The sequence below is a fragment of the Telopea speciosissima genome, chromosome 4, assembly GCF_018873765.1.
Source record: "Telopea speciosissima isolate NSW1024214 ecotype Mountain lineage chromosome 4, Tspe_v1, whole genome shotgun sequence".
Taxonomy (NCBI): Eukaryota; Viridiplantae; Streptophyta; class Magnoliopsida; order Proteales; family Proteaceae; genus Telopea; species Telopea speciosissima.
Window position 1 is genome coordinate 13,930,104 of NC_057919.1, and position 22,521 is coordinate 13,952,624.

Here is a 22,521-nt window from a genome sequence, read left to right on the forward strand (position 1 = left end):
TTAGAAAGTGGAAACATAAGTCCCAAGCTTACCCAAACATGCACTTAGTAATTGACTTCTAGGCGATGGTACAAGTGTATTTAACACAAAGGGAAGGTGTAATATGAATTGTTATCCTCGACTGTCCTCGACTCAACTATGCCTATTTTTTTCATCAAAAAAACCATGCCTATTTTCAACCATTTGGGTTATCATAGATCTTAGTTCACAACTCAACTTTGTTTGAGGACATGGAAGTTGTCAAACCTAGGCCATTTGTATCTTTGTTTTATGCTTGGTAATAATCATTTGGTTCTCTTGATTGTTAAATTATGTATTCATCAAACCTAATTTAAAGATTTTAAATAAATTAAAACTAAGGATAAAACTGGGCAATTGTTTGTCATAAGGTTAGCCGTTAAATAATTCGCAATTAGGAACAAAACTGGGTATTTTATTCATATGATCGTCATAATACGTATTTTAGAGATGTGATTCCAAAATTCAAATATGAGTATACATATTGTGTGTGTAACAAACACGATCAATGGAAAGTCTTGTATGCATTACTCTCGGTTGCTAGTGAAACAATATAAATTTCGGTTGTCAAATCTGAGAGATCCTTATTGTAGTCGAATGGTATGCACTCTGGTGTACTAATGCTTGATGCCTCTGGTTTTCAGATCAGTGCGTTGGATTCGCCAATATTTGATTGTAAGTGGAAAAAAAATGCTCAACAAGGAATCCATTCCCCATAAATAATGAATATTTAAATATATAAATATATATATATATATATCCTATTATAAATGGACAAAATATTCCAAGCACTGATTAACCAACCGTTGTTAGACCAAGCAAAACCCTTGAGACAAATCTGTTTGTAACCAACTATATTATAAACCTTATACTTTTTTGTAACTTTAAATGGAAGCTTGTGAGGTATGATAACTCCAATCAAATTTTTTCAAGGGGCTGCCCCTTGGACTCGGGAACCAGCAACATGAAGAGTATCCCAGAAGTTGCTGACACCAAGCATGATAGAGAAAATTTAGGTGATTATTTGGTCAGGAATCAGGATCATAGTTAGCAAAAATAGGAACGATTAAAAAACGGAGTATTACGGTACGGGTTTTAAATGATAAAAAATTACAAACAATGGTCAAATAAAACGGTTAAAAAAATAGAAAATGGATGGTATGAGTTTTAAATGTTTATATTTCAAAAAAATGGCACTATTTTCATATAAATCGAGGAATTTTTATTTGAAAGACATGCTTCTAATTTTGGTGTCCGTGCATTGACCTTGAGTTGAAGGTGATATCATGAAAAATGTAGCTCTTCAAGTCATCTTTACGTCAGTGAAAGAATCAGGCCGATCAAAGTTCGAGCGAGAGAAATATGGTCAGTTAAGTAAGTCATTATTCAACGAGTCCAACGTCTTAAACAACACCAAAAAAATGGTAACGTGCTTTAAACGCGTTTAAAACGAGAATGCTTTCCGTTTGCCATTTTTTATTGTATGTTTAGGGAACATATGGCAAAATGTGTTTAAAACGGTAAAAAACAGAAACACGTTTAAAGTAGAGTTTTAAACGTGTTTTTGCTAATAGAGGTTAGGATTGTTCTCTAAGTACCCAAACATGTCCAAGACTCGATGGAGATTGAGCTTGTTTCTTAGAACCATTTAACTTCACTCGGAAAAAACCGAGCTTGATAGCGGTACATAACCATTCTTTCTTGCTCGCTGCTCGTGAGCTGGGTCAAATCAGGGGAGAGAATAAATTTAGTGGGGTATGAAGAGCAAATTAAATTAAGGGAAAAGGAACGCTAATCGGTGTTGTGTCTGGGCGAGTACCTACACCAGACAAATCCCAATGCAAAAAGATTGACAATGCCCCTGATCCTTTCCACCTTTGCAGGGGGCAGTGCTGGGTTTTTCATGTTGGGTTGTGTCTGGGCACAGGTACAGGCTCAACCACAACACCGGTTAGCATTCTTTCTCCCTTAAATTAAAGTTAAAGAAAAGGAAGAAGCTTACTCGAATGCAAATTGGCTAGTTAATTATTTTTATCCTCTCCAACTACAACTACCCATCCGGCAAGAGGATTTGGACACACATCCCCAGGTGTTGGGATGCGTGTTCAAGTCCTCCAATCCATTGGATGGGTGTGGTTGGAGAAGAGTTGAATGCCCAAGAAATTGGAAAGGAACAGGATCCAGCTGAGCTAGACCATACTAAGAAGTAAAGCATCAGCCAAAAACATTAGAAAAAGTTGTTTTCACTTACCTTGGTGCAACGGTAAAGTTGCTCCATTATGGTTAAGAGTCTGGAATCAACGTCAACCTCTCTGCGAAAGCAACGGTAAGACTGCATACATTATAACCCTCCCCAGACCCTAAAGTAGCGGGAGATTCATGCGCTGGTTATGCCCCTTTTTTGTTTTACCCTGAGTTGCTATCTATTGTGATTGGTATTTGGTTCTCGAGTTTGTTCAAACTCAACTTAGAGTTATTTCCATTAAATGAGGCCATCTCAATGAGACCTTGATCAACATTCAAATCTGGTTGTGTAGAGGTAGACCAAGTTCACGTGGCTCTCACCTACCTCAATTTTCAGAAAAGCTAGTCGAGCCACTACTTTGAGTAATAAAGTCACGAAAAGCAGCTCCATTTGACATCCCACAAAAAACCACCACTTTTGAGTCTGTTAAAGATGGACACCAACTGAAATTTCAAAATGCTCATAATAAATTTTGCCATTGAAAGGAAAATAGAAAATAATGTAAACAAAAGAAATTTGTAACAGGAAAATAGAAAATAATGTAAACAAAAGAAATTTGTAACTCTACCCTGTAAACTGAAAATAGTGCAAGAAATGCTCACAAATTATGAGCCATACGAAACATTATATTGACATGACATTGATATGCTACAATTCAACAAGGGTGTGAACCAAATGTGTCGCAAATTATGAACCATATGAAACATTATTTTGACATGACATTGATATGGTACAATTCAACAAGGGTATACCAAGTACATGAAGAGCCTTGAAATGATCAGCCATTCCCACCCTTTTTAAGAGGTACACATTACCCATGCTAGAAATAATTCTCTTTCCACAATCTCAAAGACTGGATTCTATGCTTTTCAAGTATCAATACGCCACACATCAAATTCCAAGAATATCAAATTCATGTGGCATGAAGTCTTCACTGGGTCGATAGTATTTGTCAGGGGAATACAAGCTCAGGTTGGTGACTTGGCTCGTGTACAGACAGGCAAACCTCTCCACCTACACAAAGAATGGTAAATAAGAGCTATGTTTCATACACAACTCAATACTTGTAAGTGATAAAGTTGAATTGATAAGGAACTAAGAAACTAGATGTACCACAGTCAAAGACTGTGACAGCAACATGTTGCCTTAGGGAATAGATGCCATGGTTGCTAGAGAAGGAAAAGATAAAAGAAACAGAAAAAGATAACACCGCCAAGCAGAATCAATTTTATGACAAACATTTCCCAAAAACCTTTGAGAGGAACAAAAGTTAATAAGGGGAACAGATTCATGGATCAACAAATAGCAACCAAATCCATGTTGAAGCATTCAAACTGCAGAAAATATAACATAAAATGTAAGTTACTTACAACAGCTGCCTAGCGCAGTTGGTGAGCTGTGGTGCGCTTCAGGCCCATGCTCACCAGGAGGTCTCGAGTTCTAGTATCCTGGCTGTTAGGATACTGTTACCTTCCCCCCCTCTCCAGTCCCCCCCCCCCTACCTAAAGAAAAAGTACATAAAAGCTCCCAATTCCCAAAAAAAATGTAAGTTACTGGAAGGGGGGGGGGGGGCCACAAAGTAAACTAAATAATAATTGAGCTCGAATGATCCACGAGAGGATGACATTTCATCCAATCTGTGCCACTAAGAAACATATGCAAACAAAAAAGCGAGGCAGAGATTCCGCACCCCCCCCCCTACTTTTTTGGCTTTCGGCAAACTGGTAAAATAATGGCCATTGGTCAGCATTTTTTCCCTACAAATGATCATATTAGAAACAAAAAAGTTGCCTTACAGAGAATTTTTAGCATAGGCAATGATGTTGCTGTATGGTAAACTTCACAAAAAGGAAACTGACCTGATGTGCAAAGCGAGAGTTCTGGAATCCAGTCTTCATGAGTTGTCCCCAAACTTTGTGAAACTGAAATAGATTGCAAGAAATATGTAACATAGATACAGAAGTGGGTATGCTAACAAATCTGACAAGCATCATTTTCAAAAGGAACACATGAGGATGACAACAATTTGATGATCCTCTTCATATGGCAAAATGTTGTGTCCCAAACCTCATTTAATGGTCAATCAAGAAAGCCTTTCAGACTGACAGTATGATGCATACCATAACACCAAAGCAATTACGAGAACAAAAGTAGAACTCTTGCTAAACCTTTTTCTACATCAGGCACTTCTAAACTCTACCATTTTCTATTTGCCAACTTCTCCACCTTATTGACTATTCATAAATATTTTATTTTTTAAAAAGGACAAATTTTAAAAATATCTCAAATGCTAAAAGTAAATGGTAAAAAAAAGAAGATGATAATTTCACCTTCTCTGCGGACTGTTTGGATGACTAATCTAAAATATTATGTTGTTGGATTTCAATTAAAATTTCTCCTCAAGAATGGCTGACTAAATAAAAATGTTTCAGAGTTCATATATTCAAAAAAAGTGTGATTTAGCATACATATGGAAGCAGGCTATGGGGGATGGATCTTGGATGTTTTAACAATTGTCAAGGAGTAGGGTGTAGTAACAAGTGAAAAAAATGTGTGTGTGTGTGTGTGTGTGAGAGAGAGAGAGAGAGGCACTAAAATGTTTCTATCTTTTATTTGTGTGATCTGTAAAAATCGCAAAATCTTCCACTATCTTTCTATGTTTCGTTCTTTTTTCTCCCTGATAAGTGAGATTCATTGAGGTAAAGGTAAAAAGCAATTAGCAGAGAAGAGAATCAGATGTACAAAACACAATGACAAAAAACTACAAAATATTAAAACCACCCATAGTGCATTAGTTATTGCACTACAGAAGCATAAAGCTAATGAGTCACACAATGAAATTTTGGGAGAAGGTTATTGAAGCCCGTTTGAGAAGAGAGACTCAAATCTCGATGAACCAAATTGGCTTTATGCCAGGTAGATCCACGACAGAAGCTATCTACTTATTGAAGAGGCTTATGGAAAGATATAGAGATAGCAAGAAGGATCTCCATATGGTCTTTATCGACCAGGAAAAAGCCTATAAACGAGTCCCTTGAGATCTAATCCAACATGTTCTAGTGAAGGGGGGGTGTCAAGTAAGTATGTGGATGTTATTAAAGATATGTATGAGGGCGTGGTGACTAGTGTGAGATTTGTGGGAGGTCAGGATAAGGAATTCCTAATCACAATAGGATTACATCAGGGTTCAGCCTTAAGTCCTTACCTTTTTGCTCTTATCATGGACGATATAACCAAGAGCATTCAAGAGGAGATCCCTTGGTGTATGCTCTTTGCTGATGATATCATTCTGGTGTATGAGACAAAAGAAGGGATTAACTCTAAGTTAGAGCTTTGGAGGTCAACCTTGGAAACATGAGGATTTAAGATTAGTAGAACGAAGACGGAGTATATGATGTGTAATTTTAGTCACATTTTGATGGATATTGATATGGTGCGAATTGAGGAAAGAGAGATACCGCTAAGTGACTATTTTAGATATCTGGGCTCAATCATAAATAAAGAAGGTGACATAGAGGAAGATGTGAAATAGAGAATTAAAGTGGTATAAATCAAGTGGAGAGGTGCGTCCCGAGTGCTGTGTGGCTGACGTATTCCTCTAAAGCTTAAAGGAAAGTCCTACAGGACTGTTGTTCGCCCGGCCTTGATGTATGGGGCATATTGATGAGCTTTGTGTAGCAGAGATGAGGATGTTACGATGGATGTGTGGAAAAACAAGGATAAAGTACGGAATGAACATATAAGAGCGGACTTGGGAGTTGCCCCTATCAATGACAAGCTCCGATAGAGTCGTATAAGGTAGTATGGCCATATTCAACGGAGGCCTATTGACGCCCCAATAAGGAGGAGTGATATGATCCAAATTAAAGGAGCTAAAAGAGCTAGGGGTAGACCTAAAATGACCTAGGAGAAGTGATGAGGAAGGACATGCATAGTCTAAGTCTGGTCCTAAGTATGACCTCGGACAGAACCTTTTGGAGGGCAAGGATCCATGTCGCAGACCCCATTTAGCTGAGACTAACCAGCGTGTTGGGCTGTGCCTTTTTCCTCTTGCTACCCTTCATCTTTCTTTTATTTCCCATCTTCCATTTGTCCTTTTCCTTTGTCATTTCTTATCTCTTTCCCCACCCCTCTTCTCCTATCTTGTCTTCAACTTTTATTTTTTAATATAACTATGGTTTCTCTATTATGTTTTGATTGGGTCCATGTAGCCGACCCCAATAAGTTGGGATAAGGCTGAGTTTTTTGTTGTTGTTGTTAGTGCATTAGTTATTGCATATGTGATTCCTTTAAAAGTGGTTGGAATAAAAAACCACGTAAAGTAGAGACTGGCTACCTGATTTATCACCCTAGCACTAAGTCAAACAATTCTTCATATTTTTCCTATTTTGATTCTAAATTTCTGTTTGGGATTATATTTGTGTCAGGTCAAATTCAATATAGCCTATGGAAGAATGACTCCAAATTCCAGGAATTGGTGGTGGAGGGGAGACAATGTCTGGATGGAAATGGTAAAGGGCAGGGTTTCTCCCTCTTAACTGTTTAAATAAAATGAAAATGAAGAAAATTTTATTTCTTCTCCTGATCAATTCAAGAGACAGTTTGACATAAATGATTTCAGTAACTGCCATCCTGGTTCAACATCGAGGTTGGTTAGACCAACTATGTGACTCAGACGAGGTTTATTCTTTAACCGTCAATTCTTGATCAATGCCAAAACCTTTTACAGATGGAAATATTCTCATGAAAAACATAAAATAAAAAAGGAAAAAAAAAACTGTCCAGGAGAGTGCATGCTGCACCCAGACACAGAGGGAACGAAATGATGGCCCCACCCCATGAAAGGTGGAAATGCCACCCCTGTTGATGCTTATGCTTATGCGCATGCTCCCATTGGCCCCCGTTTCTTGTGCAGGGGTGACACTCAGGGACAGAGAACGCGTTCCCAATAAAGAATTATTAACTCTTTGGACTGAAGAACCATACCTTTTAATCGGCTAAAGAAGCTAGTAACTAATCACTAATGCAAAAATAAGAAAGATAAAAAGGCATAGCTGGTTTGGAAGTGTAGCATGTGCACAAGTATCTGTCTTTCTGCATCTAAACGTGAGAGCATTAGAAATAAAGAAGCACAACTACAACATCATGATAATGATGATACATAGCATTCTCAAACCTATGAAGAGTTGATTAACCAAACCACTTTCTAGGAATGCAAAAAACAAATTCAGTTGTTAGCATCAAATGTAAGCAAACATGTTTTCTGTAAACCCAAAAAGAAGTGCAGTGTCCAAAAAAGTTTTACTACCTTTTGGTGACATTTTCGCTGAGTCTGTTGATGATGGAGACGAACTTTCTCCTTTTGTGTCTAAAAATCAGGGAGAAGAAAAGAACAAAGTAAAGAACTTGCTGCTAGTACTGCTTGTTACAAAAGAAAAGAAATTCAACATTATTAGCAAAATACGAAAACTGATAGTGTAGAATCTTTCTTAGAAGCACATTTCTTAGTTTTGGTCGAAACAGCACGACCGAGATTATCTCAGATTCGAGCCCACCCAAGATGAGACCTTGGGTCAAAACAGGGTTAGTTGAGGTTTCAACCAGTTTTGATAGGACCTTGGGTTTGAACAAAAAAAGGGTCAAACCATTGTTATATTATCACAAGGCGATCGAAACCTGTCTATTTTGACAGGTTTTGACTGAGAGCTTAAGGTGTCACAAGTTTCAGCACTGCCAAGGAGGATTTTGCCAAACTTTAATTTTTTTTCCCAAATCACTTCATTGATCACCACTCTTTTGCATTCTCATATGCATTTAACCCATCTACAACTTGGATTTGTGTGATTGGAGCTTGAGGGTAATGGTTTTTTCCCCCAAAACTAATTTCTAGAAGAATTAGTATATATATATAGACATGGTAGGTTCGTTTCAATTTTTTATATGTTAGAAAGATAGGGTTTGCATGGTGAGTGTTGCATGCTTGTACTTCCTTAACCTAATGTAGACTAATGAAAAAGTACAGATAGCATAAAATCCTTTTTATCGCATAAGGTGCAAACCTAATGTTGAGGCATGCAGACTAATGAAAAAGTACAGTAAGATAATTGCATTATAATATTTTATCATTAAAATAAGAATAACAATGCTACCAAATACAGAATTTTAACAGCACTAAAGATCAAGTCATCCAACAAAATGGATTCCATGTTTGCTAGCTTCTTTCATCTGACAATATTGACCAAATGCAAAAAATAAAATCCACAATGTGATGACACAATAAACAAAGCTTCTACATGGCTGACCTCCAATTCTTTGAGCTTAGAAGCAAACTTCATCTTTTCCTCAGCATTAATACCTTTCGACCTGAACCAAGAATTGATTGAAGTAAGAAACAAACCATTAGAGATAGAAGAAATCTTGACAATAGCAGTGAGATGGATTTGTACAGTTAGTGATCTTCTCTTTCATCCATTAAACTTGAGCCTTTTTTTTTCAATCCTCAGTAGTTAATGGGAATGGAAAGTTCTTTTGAGTGCATCATTTTAGGGTTGACAGATCTTGCAGCAATTTTTATATCTAAGTGCCTCGAAGCTGAAAAGCCTGAAATTACAGACTTACGGTGTCCCTAATATATGATAGCCCTTGTGGGTTAGTAATGCAGGACAGTATTGTTATAATTTGGGTTGAGTTTTTGGATAAAATTCTGGTTCAACCCATGGCCATGGCCTAAGAGATGGTTCAGTGCTGGTTCTTCTAGAAACCAGGAACCGGGGCCTAGTTTTAGGAGTTTGCTTTCTTTATTTTATTTATATTTTATTCCATTAGGAAACTCCAACTACAGCCATTGGCTGGAGGAGATAAGGAATAGTTTTAAGGTTTATCTTATCAAGGATTGTTAATGGAAGACTATTAGTGTAAACTTTTTTTTTCAGTTTTTTTTAATAAATATCTTGTAATGGCTAAGAGCTCCCCACGGTTTTGATTAATGGATTGTTTTAGTTTTTTTTAATAGAAAGAGGTTGTTACCACTCCTCTCTTCTCCTTTTCTTCTCCTCGTTTTTCTCTCTTTTCCCTCGCCCTTCTCTCTCTCTCTCTCTCTCTCTCCCCCCACGATTCTGAAATTATATTCTTCTCTTTCTCACTATATTTCTCGTTCCCACCACTACCAGATGTGACTACTTGATCTGCATCAGTTCGTAAATGTATCTATGCACTTTTTGGGAATCTAACTGGAAAACATATGAGATCATTGAGATGTATCTACTGCAGACTACAGAAGAAGTGCTTACAAAAGATATGGGTAGCCTTGGGTTAACAACAAATATGACTTCAAATAAAGTTGAATGGAAAAACAGGATCAATGTAGCTGATTCCATTCAGTTAAGATAAGCTAAGTTGAGTAATCTACTACACAGATTATTTTTATTCATTTCTTTATATTTTTATATATTTTATATATATATATATATATCTATATATATTTTATTTATTTTTTATTTTATTTTATTTTTCTTTTGGGTGGGGAGGGGGGGGGGGGAGGCGCACTGGGAGTCTGGGATCTACTTTTTTTTTCTAGGTCCTTGTTTGTAAGGTCTGGTAAAGCATAATAAGGTCCTTTTCTGTTCCTCTTTCCCTCCTCAATAAATTTATATTCTTACTGAAAAATAAAACGGGGGGTGGAGGATTTTGTGAATAGACATCCTTCCAGCATTATTCAAAAAAGGGAGTAACTTGGTGCAAGTCTTATTTTTTGCAGTGTTTTTTTTTGGGTGGGGTTGTATGGACTAGAGCTGGCCCTAATATTCAGCATCATTGCATGAAGTAGCAGCCCTTAGACATGAACCCACCATCAAGTTGGAAACTGCTCCCTCCCCCGGCCCCACCACCACAATAATGTACATTTTTTAAAATATTGGTTGGAATGTATGAAATACTTCTTAGCATGTGAACAATATATATACTTTGCTAGATAAGCTGAAGTTCTAGAGAAGCAAAGAACTATACTGAAAATTCACACTCTATACAAACATGTCGTAGAATTCAACCAATTATACACCCATTTTATATAAAAGCACAACCTGAGCCACATGAAAAATTGCTACGGTAAAAGCAACTCCATAATCACCATTGAAATATCACACTGGAACATTGAAATAATAAAGAAAAGAACTGCTGATGTATGATCAAATATATGAGTTAATCAAAGGAAATTCCATGATGGGAAATCATTCAAGACACCGAATGAAAAAAAATTATTGCAAACCAGAGTTAAGCAGAGCTGAATCCCAATAAAATGAATTCACAAGAAGAAAATGTGATCAGATATAATACTCACTTCAGAGACCATTGCAGATGATGTATTTTGTCCTCAATAAGATCACGCTCTTTCCTTAGCAATCGAAGTTCCTACATTAAATGACTAATTAAAAGCAGGCAAAAAGATTAATGATTGTGCGAATCATGATTATTTCCTGGTTGGCACCACATGGAAGTACGATGTGTCAATACCAACCGTTAGATGTTTAGGGGCCACATGTCAAATTTCAGAACCAATTTCAATCATTAACCCTCCTATGTATATCCAAACATCCCCTCATTAATTCATGCACCCTCTTGGTAGTCCATAAATTTTCAATACTTCACTTTGCCACATGGCAAACTCCATTTGGCTGAAAAGTCACCATGTGAACAGGCGACCTTGGGGTCTACCTGGTCCACCAAATTTCAACTGTATACAGCTTGCCACGTAGCAGAAATAGGTCTTTCACCCAAAGATCCCTTCCTAGTTTGGAGGACCAGAAAACATGAAATATGTAACAGAAAAAAAATATATACATATAAACAAAACTAATTACTCTAAATGTTATCTGTGTGTGGCTTGACAAACCTAGTTATAGACGTCTAGTGAATGAAACCTAAAAGCAATCACCAGTGAGCAAAATCACAAAACCAAGCTATTCTTTGTATTATTGTTCAAAAGATGAGCTTTCTATCCAACAGTCGATAAGAATAGAAGCATCATTTGTTCATGTGGCAATATTTAAAATGGGTGTGTAGGGTGTAGAATAACCATTTTTTCAAATTTAATAATTAAAATTTAGGAAAGGCTAATATACAATAAACATGTTAGATAAACCATGCACAATTATTCTGCTTTCTACATGCATCGCCTATGAAAGAAATATGCTTCCAAAAAATCCATGAAAATAATAAAAAAATTGGCTACACAAAGATATCTGAAATATTTTTTGAAACATCTTTTATGCTTGCTTAGTTTTCCATCTAAAAGATTTAGCTCTCGGATTAAAAATAATAATAATAAATACAAGGTATCATTGTCTTAAACTAACAAAGTCTACCAAGGTTCTTTTCCTTGTGGCTGTTCAATTGCTTTGTCTACTTGTTTTCATAGAAAAACAATAGAAGATCAAGTTTTAATGTAAACCTGCATTCTTAATAAGTATCAAATGTCTACAAATACATTCAGTTTCTCAAAGCACTCAATTATCCATAGCCAATATGTTTTACAAATAAGAAACTCCATTAATACCTTACGAGTATCCCTCGACTCCCAAAGTAATTCCACCTCCCTCTCGAGCTCCGGAACAACAAGCATTGTTCTCCACCCTGTTAAGGCATTAAAAAAAAATTAAATCAAATAAAATAGAAACATATCAATGGGGAAAAAACAGCATTCTTCTTAGTGCCCATGCCTACAGTACATGTATGCAAACATAAAGCAGGAAAACACACTTAAAGTTGTAATAAAACACATGCATAACATTCATCTATTAATAATTAACGTGCATGCAAAAAAACATTAAGATTCTTTTTCATGATGAACAGAACCCCAGATTTTGCAAAGTCCCTCAATTACCATAATAGAAAGATTAGAGAAAATAAGAGGTAAAAAATAAAATAGAAGACTCCAACAATAAAGAAAAAACTGTAAATAATCCTCATGGTCTTTTACTCTCTTCACAGAGTTGTGCTAGCATGAACCATGGGAGGATGAAGTCTCACCCTTCTATGCCTCAAAGCAACCATGGCAAAGAAGTAGCAGGGAATCATAAAACATTTAAAGTATTGTTTAACTTTTGGCCAGATTCTCAATCTGAGACAACTTGTCAAACAGATATCCAGCTGGTGAAATCTACATGCATCATTCCACATGGGACCAGTCATATTATATTATTTTACACATTATTTATTATACCAACATTGTATTTTTTTTCTTTCTTGGGATCATGCTTATTTAACTATCCCTTTGTCTGTTCTTTTTTCCATTTCTAGCTATGCCATCTCCTGAAACAGCAAAGCAGGATTTCAATGTTTTCTTACAGTCCTAAATTTTGCCAAAAATCCAAATTTTCCAACATTTTGATATGTACAAAATAAACTTGCAGACTTCTTAAAAAGGGGAATGGAATATGAAAATGAAAGACATTTAGCAATTTGATCCCAAGATATTCTTATTTAACTAGGAAAGAAAGTGACAAAAGACAAGGGCTATACCCAGAACTTTTTTGCTCCGCAAAATATCTCCATAAATGTGATCTCCAACATAAAGAACCTACTAAACAAGAAGACCATGTAAGAATTTAATGGGAATATACAAACTTAGTTAAGCCTCTTCGAACTATCGTATGAAAACATGCACAGTTAGACTTGTATACTCACAATATGTGAAAGCAACAAGTTAGAACAGAAGGTGGATGAGAACCCAATTCATTCCAAACAAGGGCAACAATCCATCCAAAACCCTAAGAGAACATCCGGCATATAACAACATAATTAATTGTTCCCCACTTCTTTTTGCAAAGCAAGTATATGCTAGATAGTCTTTTTCACTCTTTTATTCAGTATTCAAAAGTTTTGTCTAGGAAGAGGAAAAGCAGAAAAGTTGCTTGCAACTCTTAAAATGTGTTAGTCAGATATACTGGATCATTTTATGAGATACACTGGATCATATCACTGTTAAGTAGAAGCATCAAAACAACAGAAAGCACGGAGGTGTCTCACCATGCGAGATCTCCTCTTTTCCTTTTCTCTCTTTTATCTGCTCTCTTTCTTTCTTCATTTCTGCCCTAATCAGTGTTCAGGTTTATTGCAACATGATTTAATGAAAAGCTCTGCATCCCTTCTGCAAACCACCACCCATCCTATCCATAGTTGTCAAGGCCTCGCCTACGCGTCCAGGCTCTTTCTTGGGTCCAAGGAAACAACACGCTTGTTAACACTTCTCGAGTTTATGTTGATTTATCATTTATCTTTATTGCTTTGTTTTTCAATGAATATGTTTATATTATATCATATACTTTGTTTATTACAAGTTGATTTTCTCATATTAGGTCATTACTAACATAATTATATCATATTTCTATGTTGCATATAAGCATAATTATATAAAATTATCATTGTTATATTACATAGATCAATGTACTGCACGTCTAGAGCACCTGGGGGGGTGTCTTGTCGCCTAAGTGCCCTCCGATGCCTTGGATCGCCTTGACAACTATAGTCCAATCCTTCTTACACTATGTTGAGATTGGTGTTATTGTGTTGACTGTTGAGATCTATTGCAGGGGTAGTTTGGGGATATATATGTGTTAAGGGTATTTTGTGTAATGATTAAAATCAGGAGTACACTTGTCCTACATTGATTTCACTATATTATAAATATAGTATAGTGCTCATGGTTAGGTATTCAGCCAAACTGGGAGCCTGGTTTCTTCAAGGCTTGTGGCACCTCTTCTTCACTCTTTCTCCCTCTCTCAATAATCAACCTCATTCATCTGTAGTTTTTCCTAATTCACCGTTGTTTTCTATACTGCTTCAAGTTTTTGGATGCACTTGCTTAGTTGCTTTGTCCACAATTTGCAACCACATGTTGATAAACTACTTAACGCAATCCCGGGTTCGAAAAAAACTTTGTTTAGGTTCACGATGGGGCCACCAAATGCACAATAGCCAAAATAGTAAGGTAATGGCAAAAGTGTACATATATCTAAGGTAGCAAGGGGTAAGTGGCAGAATTATAATTAACAAGAATATTAGAGGGGGTACTTGGAATGTAAAAGGCCTAAGGACACAATAGGTATTAGGATTTAATGTTTAAGGGCAGACTTGGAACAAGCACAAAATAATAAAAAAAGGAGAATAAGGGATAAAGGATAGGGGTAATAATGGAAAACAGGATTAAGGAATAAAAGAAAACAACCCACACACAAGGTTGTCTTCAAACTTCTGTCGAAAGCACAAGGAGGGAAACCAGAATCGTTTCGAGTGGTAGAACTCCCTCTTATGGTCTCTGATTGATCTGAAACTTTAAGAGAGAATCGATAATCCACAACCCTCTTGAGTGCACCCAACAATGGATCCACTGATCAACTATTAAATCAAGCAAAGTTACTGCAATCTGATAGGATGGTAAGAACAGAACCAGTACAAAAGATGGGTTTGGTTCTTAAAACAGTGGAAGACTGAGATCTGGGCCAACATTTTGCCAGATCTCAGTGTCTCCCTCTTGTTACCTATGTTGGAATGCTGAGGAAGATATTGATTGTCTCTTTTTTGCTTGTCCCCTACCCTCTTCCATTTGGAAAGGATTCCTTGCAAATTGTTGGCATAAAAGTCGTAGGATCCTCTCTTTTCAGTGAGAATGTATTTGGGAGGACATTTCCTTTGCCGGATCATCAATCTACAATGTAGCGGGCAAGCTCGCCTTCGGTGCCCTGATCAATCAGATTTGGATGGAGCAAAATATCAGGAAATGGTCTCCCAACTCTCAATCCTTTCAGCAGATTTGGGACAGCATCTCTTTTGACATTGGGAACAAGCTTTCCTCTGTCTCCTCCTGTTGTATTGATTTCCAGAGGAACAAGCATATTGTTATCTCCTGGGGTCTTTCTCCCTCCCTTTTGCAGGCCTCTCCTCATCCTGAGGGTCTAGCCTAGCTTTCATTATTTGTTGCATTTTCCTTGCCCTTTTTTAGGGGGGCCTGTTTTCTTCTTCTCTTTGGTAATGAATTATTTATTCACCCAAAAAAAAAAAAAAAGTGAAAGACCATGTGGATAATACCATGTTTGTTGTTGCACATCTATATCTGAGGCCAAGTATAGATGCATCATTCATTTGGTATGTCAGCTTTTATGGCCCAAGACATTCCTAGAGGAGTTAAGGGATCCTAGGAAAGGATCTAGAAGGTATCATCCGAAAGCTTGGCAACAATTATTTGCCATTAATCCAGTTCAGCATGGCAGGACAAAGGAAATAAGGGCTGACTGCCACCTCCTCAAGGTGTGTAGTGCTATAAATGTTCAGGAGCTAATGATGGATTGAGCGATAGACTGATCAGATGGATCAATCCCAGGTTGTGGTTTCAAACGAGTTCCGATGTCTTTCCAAGAGGGAAGCTGAGCAGAGTTTACCCTAGAGACTGTCAAGATGTTTCCATTGCAACTATCTATTCCATGTATAAAAATGAGCAGCAATACATACTGCCATTATTGATTAATCCAGATCTAAACTATGCAAAGACTTTTAGTAGAATAAGATTCCTTAATAATTGCTAATTTAAGGAAGGTGCATGTGGCTGTAGTGTCATAGTTAGAACTTAGAAGCAAGAAAAAATGAGCAGCTTCTTGCAAAACTTCTCAAACACAAGTAAATATCTACGGAGAAAACAGATTTGCTGATATACTCGTTACTCAATCTCAGACTCTCAAAGGAACTTCTTAGTTCTCATGTTGACTTACAGCTACCTTGGGAACTCAAGATCATGCTTTATGATGACTAATTGTCCAAGTGTTTAGGATTCCAATTAGGTCCCGTTATTGTATTATCAGTCATCAAAACTTCAAGCACTGCACCCCAACCCCACCACCCCCCCCCCCAAATATATATATATATAAGTAAAAGGGTAAGGTGCTGTTTTGCATTGACCAACTCTCAAGATGACTCTGACCCAAATATGGAACACTTGACATCAGTCCAATCTTTGAGGCTGGATCAACCAATGTATGTAGAATAAACCAGTCATGAGTCGAATTGGCATTATCAGGTTCATGACACTGTCGTGATAACCAATTCAGTGACGCAGCAACCAGTTAAATAAAACAAATGTAAGATTTTGTGCTGAAGACCTACCACAGATTATCTTTGTTGCTTTTGTTTAACACATACACGCCATAGTTGTCCAGGTGGTGCCTAGGCGTCCAGGCTCTTTCTTGGGTACAAGGTGATAGCATGCCTAGTTGACACTTCGTGAATTTACGTTGATTTATGTTTATTGCTTTATTTTTTCGATGAATATGCTAATATTATATCCCTATGCTCCGTTTATTATATGTTGGTTTTCTCATATCAGGTCATTACTAGCATAATTATATCATATTGCATTAATATGGCTTTTATGTTGCATATAGGAATAATTAATTATTATATTACATTATACATATAGTCATTATGCATGCCTAGGCGAGCGCAAAATGTAACTTTTTACATGCTCTATAATGAAGGAGAAACACATACTACAATAAGGCTCTTGAAAAATTCAATGTAAATGAAGAACTTCTAAGAAAATAGAGTCCACAGAAAGATGAGAGTCCATGGCATAGATAAGACTCATAATCAACTGGAAATTAAAAACAAAATTTATCATAAGAAGTGATGCAGTACCTGTGAACTTGATTCAATTGAAAGCAGTTTATGCAGATGACCAACACTCCCTCCCTAAAAATACAAGTTCCGCAACACAACCATTAGCCGTCAAAGATACCATGTATTAGCAAATACGTAACTTTTATCCATCTATAAAGTGGATAAACAAGAATTAGATTGAGAAGACACCTGGAAAACTCTACAGCCCTTCTTTAGCCCCTTAGAAGGTAACATTGGTGAAGTACTTCCAATCTGTTAATGGACAACAAGATGAGTAAAGAAAGGACATCCAGAGATAAACTCCATTACTGATACTGATGGGAATATACTTGCACAAACCTGAGGGTAAGGAGTGCCGTTATCTGTATTAACTAGCATTCCTGACTCGGGTTCAACCTCAAACAAGTTTGCTCGATTGTCTTCATGGAAAAAGCTTGGCTTCGAGCTGTAAAGATTGAATAAAAGACAATGCTGCTGCTCACTAAATCTATTGTATTTTTTATAACAAAGAAAATAGATTTTATGGAAAATAAGGAGATTGTGCATGAAACAATATACAGCATGCATCATACAAAACAACAATAGAAGACAAGCATCCCTCGGTATGATGAACCATAATACTGCTGAACATGTGCAAACCCAAATGGCTACACCAAATATGAACCAACATAACTGACAAAAGGTAGATTGTTCACCAACATCAAACAACAGGATTAGTAAAAATCAAATAAGTAATAGCCCTAAAATGCTTATATGCTGTTCAAAAACAGTAAATAGCATATTAAAAGCCGAAACACGAACATACAAGGGAAAAGACCAAAAACCTCAAATGATAATTAGAATATCCTGACAAAATTGTTTTAAAGATTGAATATAATTAAGAAAAGAATAGAACCTGCCAGTAATGACAACATCAAAGTTCGCAAGCCAATCAAAGTTGCATGGGGAACTACCATCCAAAGTTCGATGGCAACAGAGGAAATTCATCACAACATTTGTGTAGTCCCATAAACTGCATGAGAGACCACAGAAATTCTCTTATTAGCATAAAAGATATAACCAACTAATACAAGTTGTGGAAGAAACCTATCAAAAAAAAAAAGTTTGTGGAAGAAATCAGTTTCAACAACATGCAAAGGACATGAAATCAAATATCAAAGATTTTCAGTTGAAATCTCCAAGATGTTCAGTTTCAGTATGTTTCATTTCAACAGTGATGGGAAAATCAGGTATTTATATTTCGATCAGAATTGACTCGAGTCAATCAACTCAACGTAGTCTCATATTCCAATGAAATGTAAATATAATAACCACAAACAACTATTTAGATAAAAACGATAAGAAGTTGGCATTGACTTCACTGATCCCTAAAATGACCTTTGGCCAAAAAACACGACCTCGAACATTGATATTAGCTAGCATAAGAACCACCAGTGTAACTGAATCTTAAACTTAGACTCCACCCAATTAGATAAGAGAACCAATTATTTCTCAGGGCAAATGAGGAACCTCAGAATGTTGACCTACAGTGATCTCTTGCTTTCTAGCCTCTTCATTTTCTACTGATGTAAATGAACTTCAAATCTCAATCGATTATATTTTGTCCTAAACTCTTTTAATCGATTTCTGGTCATCTCAAATGTGTTTGTTGCTCATACTCTGGCATGACACCTTTTAATCCAGCCTCCATGCAGCATCAGCGACATGCCGACATGCATGTGTGAGATGATCAGAAATAGATTAGGGCAATATGAGACAAAATGTAACCAAATAAGATCAGTAGTCAATTGTTAATCGATAGAAAAAGAAAGGCCCGAATCACTTCAAATAATGGTTCAAGAATAACATTGTTTTTCATATACTATCATAACACCAAAAAAAAACAGTTACGGTTACCACCATGGAATTGGTGCTTTTCACATATTATTGACCATGAAATTTGTAGCAAGCATTAAGTATATTTTCCTCCCCCCGAGAGGTTCTTATCCTGCAGGTGTTCGGTCTCTCACCTCTCCCTGCCCGGCTGAAAAGCCCCCTTCCTGTTTATTGGTGCCCTCCTTTTTTCTCAGTGAAGCTTAACGTGGACGGTGCCTATAGAGGCAATCCTGGTATTGGAGGGGGTGGAGGGGTGGTCAGGGATAAGGAAAGTGCTGTGCTAGCTGCTTTCTCTCATTTCTATGGCGATTGCACTAACTCTTTGGCCGAATTGAGAGCTTTGAGAGACGGCTTGATGTTGTGCCAAGAGTTGGGTTTTGCTGATATTGTGGTAAATTCGGACTCTGCCTCCACTATTAGAATGATTAGCCATAACAGGTGTAACCTCTGGAGGGGTTGGTATCTTTTCCAGGAGATCATGACCTTGGTTTGTTCTACTCGAGCGCTGGTCTACTTTGCTTATAGGGAGAGTAACAGGGCGGCTGACTGGATGGCCAACCTTGCCTGTGATACGGCTTCCTCCATCAGCTCCCACGTTAGCAACCAGCTGCCAGCTGATCTGTAGCGTATCCTTAGAGAGGACAAGGCTGGGCTACCAGTTCTAAGGAAATAGTTGGTCTAAATGTATGTGCGGGTCGGGTTCAGAGTTGAGTTGAGAGCGAGTCTCCTAAGGGTTGGGGTAAGGTGGTACGTCCCCCCCTTGTATTCTTTATTCATTGATTGATGTTTAATAAATCTCTAGAGGCTGGCCCGGGTCTCAGGTAATATTCGGGTTTTAAAATTTATAAAAAAAAAACTTGTAGCAAAACCACAAAATTTGAAAAGCTGTTCTGTGCAAAATTAAGGAACAACGGTACCTGTTTGTAACCAAGAATGTGGCACGACCAGAATCTCTTAGCATTTTAAGCATGGGCACAATTGAAGGATCCTCATTAATATACCTTAAACATAAGTAAAACAAGATTCGTATCAAGCCAAATGGTTGAAGACATCAAATGCTTACACAAGGCACTACAATAAAGAACACATTAATCTTGGTTAATAATTTGCATCACTATGATTTTCCATAATTATGATTATCACAATCATTGCCAGTCCAGCGTGTTTGGATATAGTTGGTAAGTTCAGGGATGGGAAATGTATGGCTTGGGATACATTAAAGTATAGGATGTTGGAAAAGAAAGGTGAAATTTTGGTTTAAAAAAAGAAATGCAAATAAATGAGTAGTTTATGTTAGTAAAATATTTAAAGATCAAGGTCTAAGAAATTGGTTTTGACCAATCCAAAACCTAGATATGGTCGAAACCAGGGATTTTTTCCCAGCCAACTCGAGTTGGTGGTTTTGAGGCCCAGAAATGCTTTTTTTGCTCTGGTTTTTTTCTGTACAGTCTATTTTTGACATTCTAAACACAATGCATGAACTATATTCACAAACAAAAAAAATAAACTCCAAATGGTATTTGTGGTTATTGACCCAAGTTTACCAGCCTACGCACAGTGTACTAAGAATCATAGTTGTCAAAGGCGACATTTATTTATGACAAATATCATTTAAGTAAATGTTTTTATATTTGTTATTTCATTCACTTAAGAATGTTTTTATATTTGTTATTTCATATACTTAAGATATGTTTTTATATTTGTTATTTCATTTACTTAAGATATTATTAATAAAAAAGCAAATAACCCCTCCTTGAATCTAATTAAAATAGTTAAAACTGAAATTCCAAAAAGATAAAAAGTCAACCCTACAGTTCAAGAACAAAAACTGGTCAACTTTTAAATGGTGGGAGGTTTCTCAAATCTATAAATTCCATAAATCTTAATATGGAAAAACATTGCTAAAAACAAAAAGTGCAGTAAAATAATCATTTGTTTTGATGTCTAAAAAAATATTTCCATTCAGAGTAATTTGATAGCATTCGCACGCACCAAATTAAGTTTGACAGAAAAATAACTCCCTCAATATAAATCAGATTTAAGAAATCTTGGATTTGTTGGATTTGCTTAAATCTGCTTTTTATTGAGGAAGTTATGTTTCTTTCAAACTTAAGTTTTACTGCACTTTTGGTTTTTAGCAATGTTTTACCATATTAAGATTTGTGGAATTTATAGATTTGAGAAACCCTCCAACATTTAAAAGTTGAAAATTGCACATACAGCATAAAATCTAGTTTTTGTTCTTAAATTGGGGGGTTGACTTTTTAGCCTTTTGGATTTTTTTACTTTTCAACTATTTTTATTGGATTCAAATAGGGGGTATTTGCTTATTTATGAATAATATCTTAAGTAAATGAAATATTACTTAAATGATATTAGTCACAAAAAAGTGGTTGTCCTGTTTCCGGCATAAATAAGTGTCTGTCCTAGTTTCGATCTAGGTTTCCTCAAGTTTCATTGGGCATAAGTGTCAAAAGTTGCAAAATTACCAATATCTCGGTCGAAATAGGTCAAAATTGATCAAGTTGGGTCTAGACAAGGGAATATGTAAAATCGCATGCCATCTCGTCTCAGTTTCTTGCAAAACCGAGATGTTTTTCTATGATAAAGATAGACAATTTAAGTACTTCATGTAATTATTGTTCTCCAAAAACTGAAATAGCAGAAATGATCATACTTAAAAACCCTACTTTTTTGGATCTTTGGCAACCATTTGCTTTAAAGTTCCATCCCGGTGGCACAAATCAACTGCAGCTCGAACATCTTTGTACATTCTAGAGTAGCTGCAATCAAGAAACACAACATAAAAAATTCATCCAAAAAAATAAAGAAACACAACATATCAAAAAAGCAGAAATTACACTCTTAAGTCTTAAATTACCTCAACTAAGCCTTATTCAAACAACTTGGGCTATGATTTTTTTTAGGGGAGGGTGGCACAGAAATCTCCAATTAAACATGCAAATGCAATGTTGTCACTTGTCCGCCAACGAAGGACATACAAGGTAATACCAAAGATATAATTATTGCAAAAAGTTCTAACAGAACTTAGGTTATTAGGCCGATGATGTTTGTAATGTGCAACAACATATCCCAATGTAGCCTCTCTGAAGAGAACAGGCATTAATTTAGTAGGGAAGCCCTATTTTTCAACCTAGTTTTCAGCAAATTGACCTGACGTACACTAGAGTTAGAGAACCATAGTTTAAGACAATAAGAGAGTGACAAAAGCCTAAAACAAAACACTGAATCATAAGAATTGCAACCAGTTTTGATCGCTGGCTAAATTCTAACAAAGGTCAAGATATTTGCAAACTTCACTAGAAATATGGTTTGCTACTTTAAGAAGACAATGATTAACTATGTATGGTACATATAGCTATCTCAGATGTGAAAGCGTCATTAAGTATATCAGGGGGAAAATACCTTTCATAACTAAGTGAAGCCATAAAACTATGAGTAGAGTGGGACTCTAATGTAGAAGAGGTTCAGCTAAGAACCACTCTACAGTAGGATTGATAAACCCACAAATCCAAAATAGACACAAGAGGCAGAATTAGAAAGTATATGAAATCAACCAAACCAGCCAAAGGAATTCTCCCAGCTTTGGATCAAATGATGCTTGTATAGGGTAGAAACACTGCTGAAAGTTTCAATTGATTCTGATGGTTGAGCTGGAAGATATGACAACAACTCCCAAAATAAAAACTAAATTCATAATA

At 36.4% G+C, this 22,521-nt stretch overlaps 1 protein-coding gene across 2 annotated transcripts in view; it reads right to left on the reverse strand.

Annotated features, from left to right (window-relative positions):
* Positions 1 to 2,846: 2,846 nt before the first annotated feature.
* Positions 2,847 to 22,521, reverse strand: part of LOC122658612 (5'-nucleotidase domain-containing protein 4-like) — a 28,371-nt gene continuing 8,696 nt past the window's right edge. For both annotated transcript variants that reach the window (XM_043853635.1, XM_043853636.1), the window contains 13 exons: positions 21,490 to 21,582; positions 19,717 to 19,800; positions 17,820 to 17,936; positions 17,264 to 17,369; positions 17,114 to 17,176; positions 16,943 to 16,996; positions 12,779 to 12,836; positions 11,814 to 11,890; positions 10,599 to 10,669; positions 8,566 to 8,626; positions 7,572 to 7,631; positions 4,123 to 4,185; positions 2,847 to 3,277 (listed from right to left, as the gene is read on the reverse strand). In XM_043853635.1, coding sequence (XP_043709570.1) covers positions 3,155 to 3,277; positions 4,123 to 4,185; positions 7,572 to 7,631; positions 8,566 to 8,626; positions 10,599 to 10,669; positions 11,814 to 11,890; positions 12,779 to 12,836; positions 16,943 to 16,996; positions 17,114 to 17,176; positions 17,264 to 17,369; positions 17,820 to 17,936; positions 19,717 to 19,800; positions 21,490 to 21,582 — 1,030 coding nt within the window. In that variant the 3' untranslated portion in view covers positions 2,847 to 3,154. The remainder of the gene's footprint in view (positions 3,278 to 4,122; positions 4,186 to 7,571; positions 7,632 to 8,565; positions 8,627 to 10,598; positions 10,670 to 11,813; positions 11,891 to 12,778; positions 12,837 to 16,942; positions 16,997 to 17,113; positions 17,177 to 17,263; positions 17,370 to 17,819; positions 17,937 to 19,716; positions 19,801 to 21,489; positions 21,583 to 22,521) is intronic.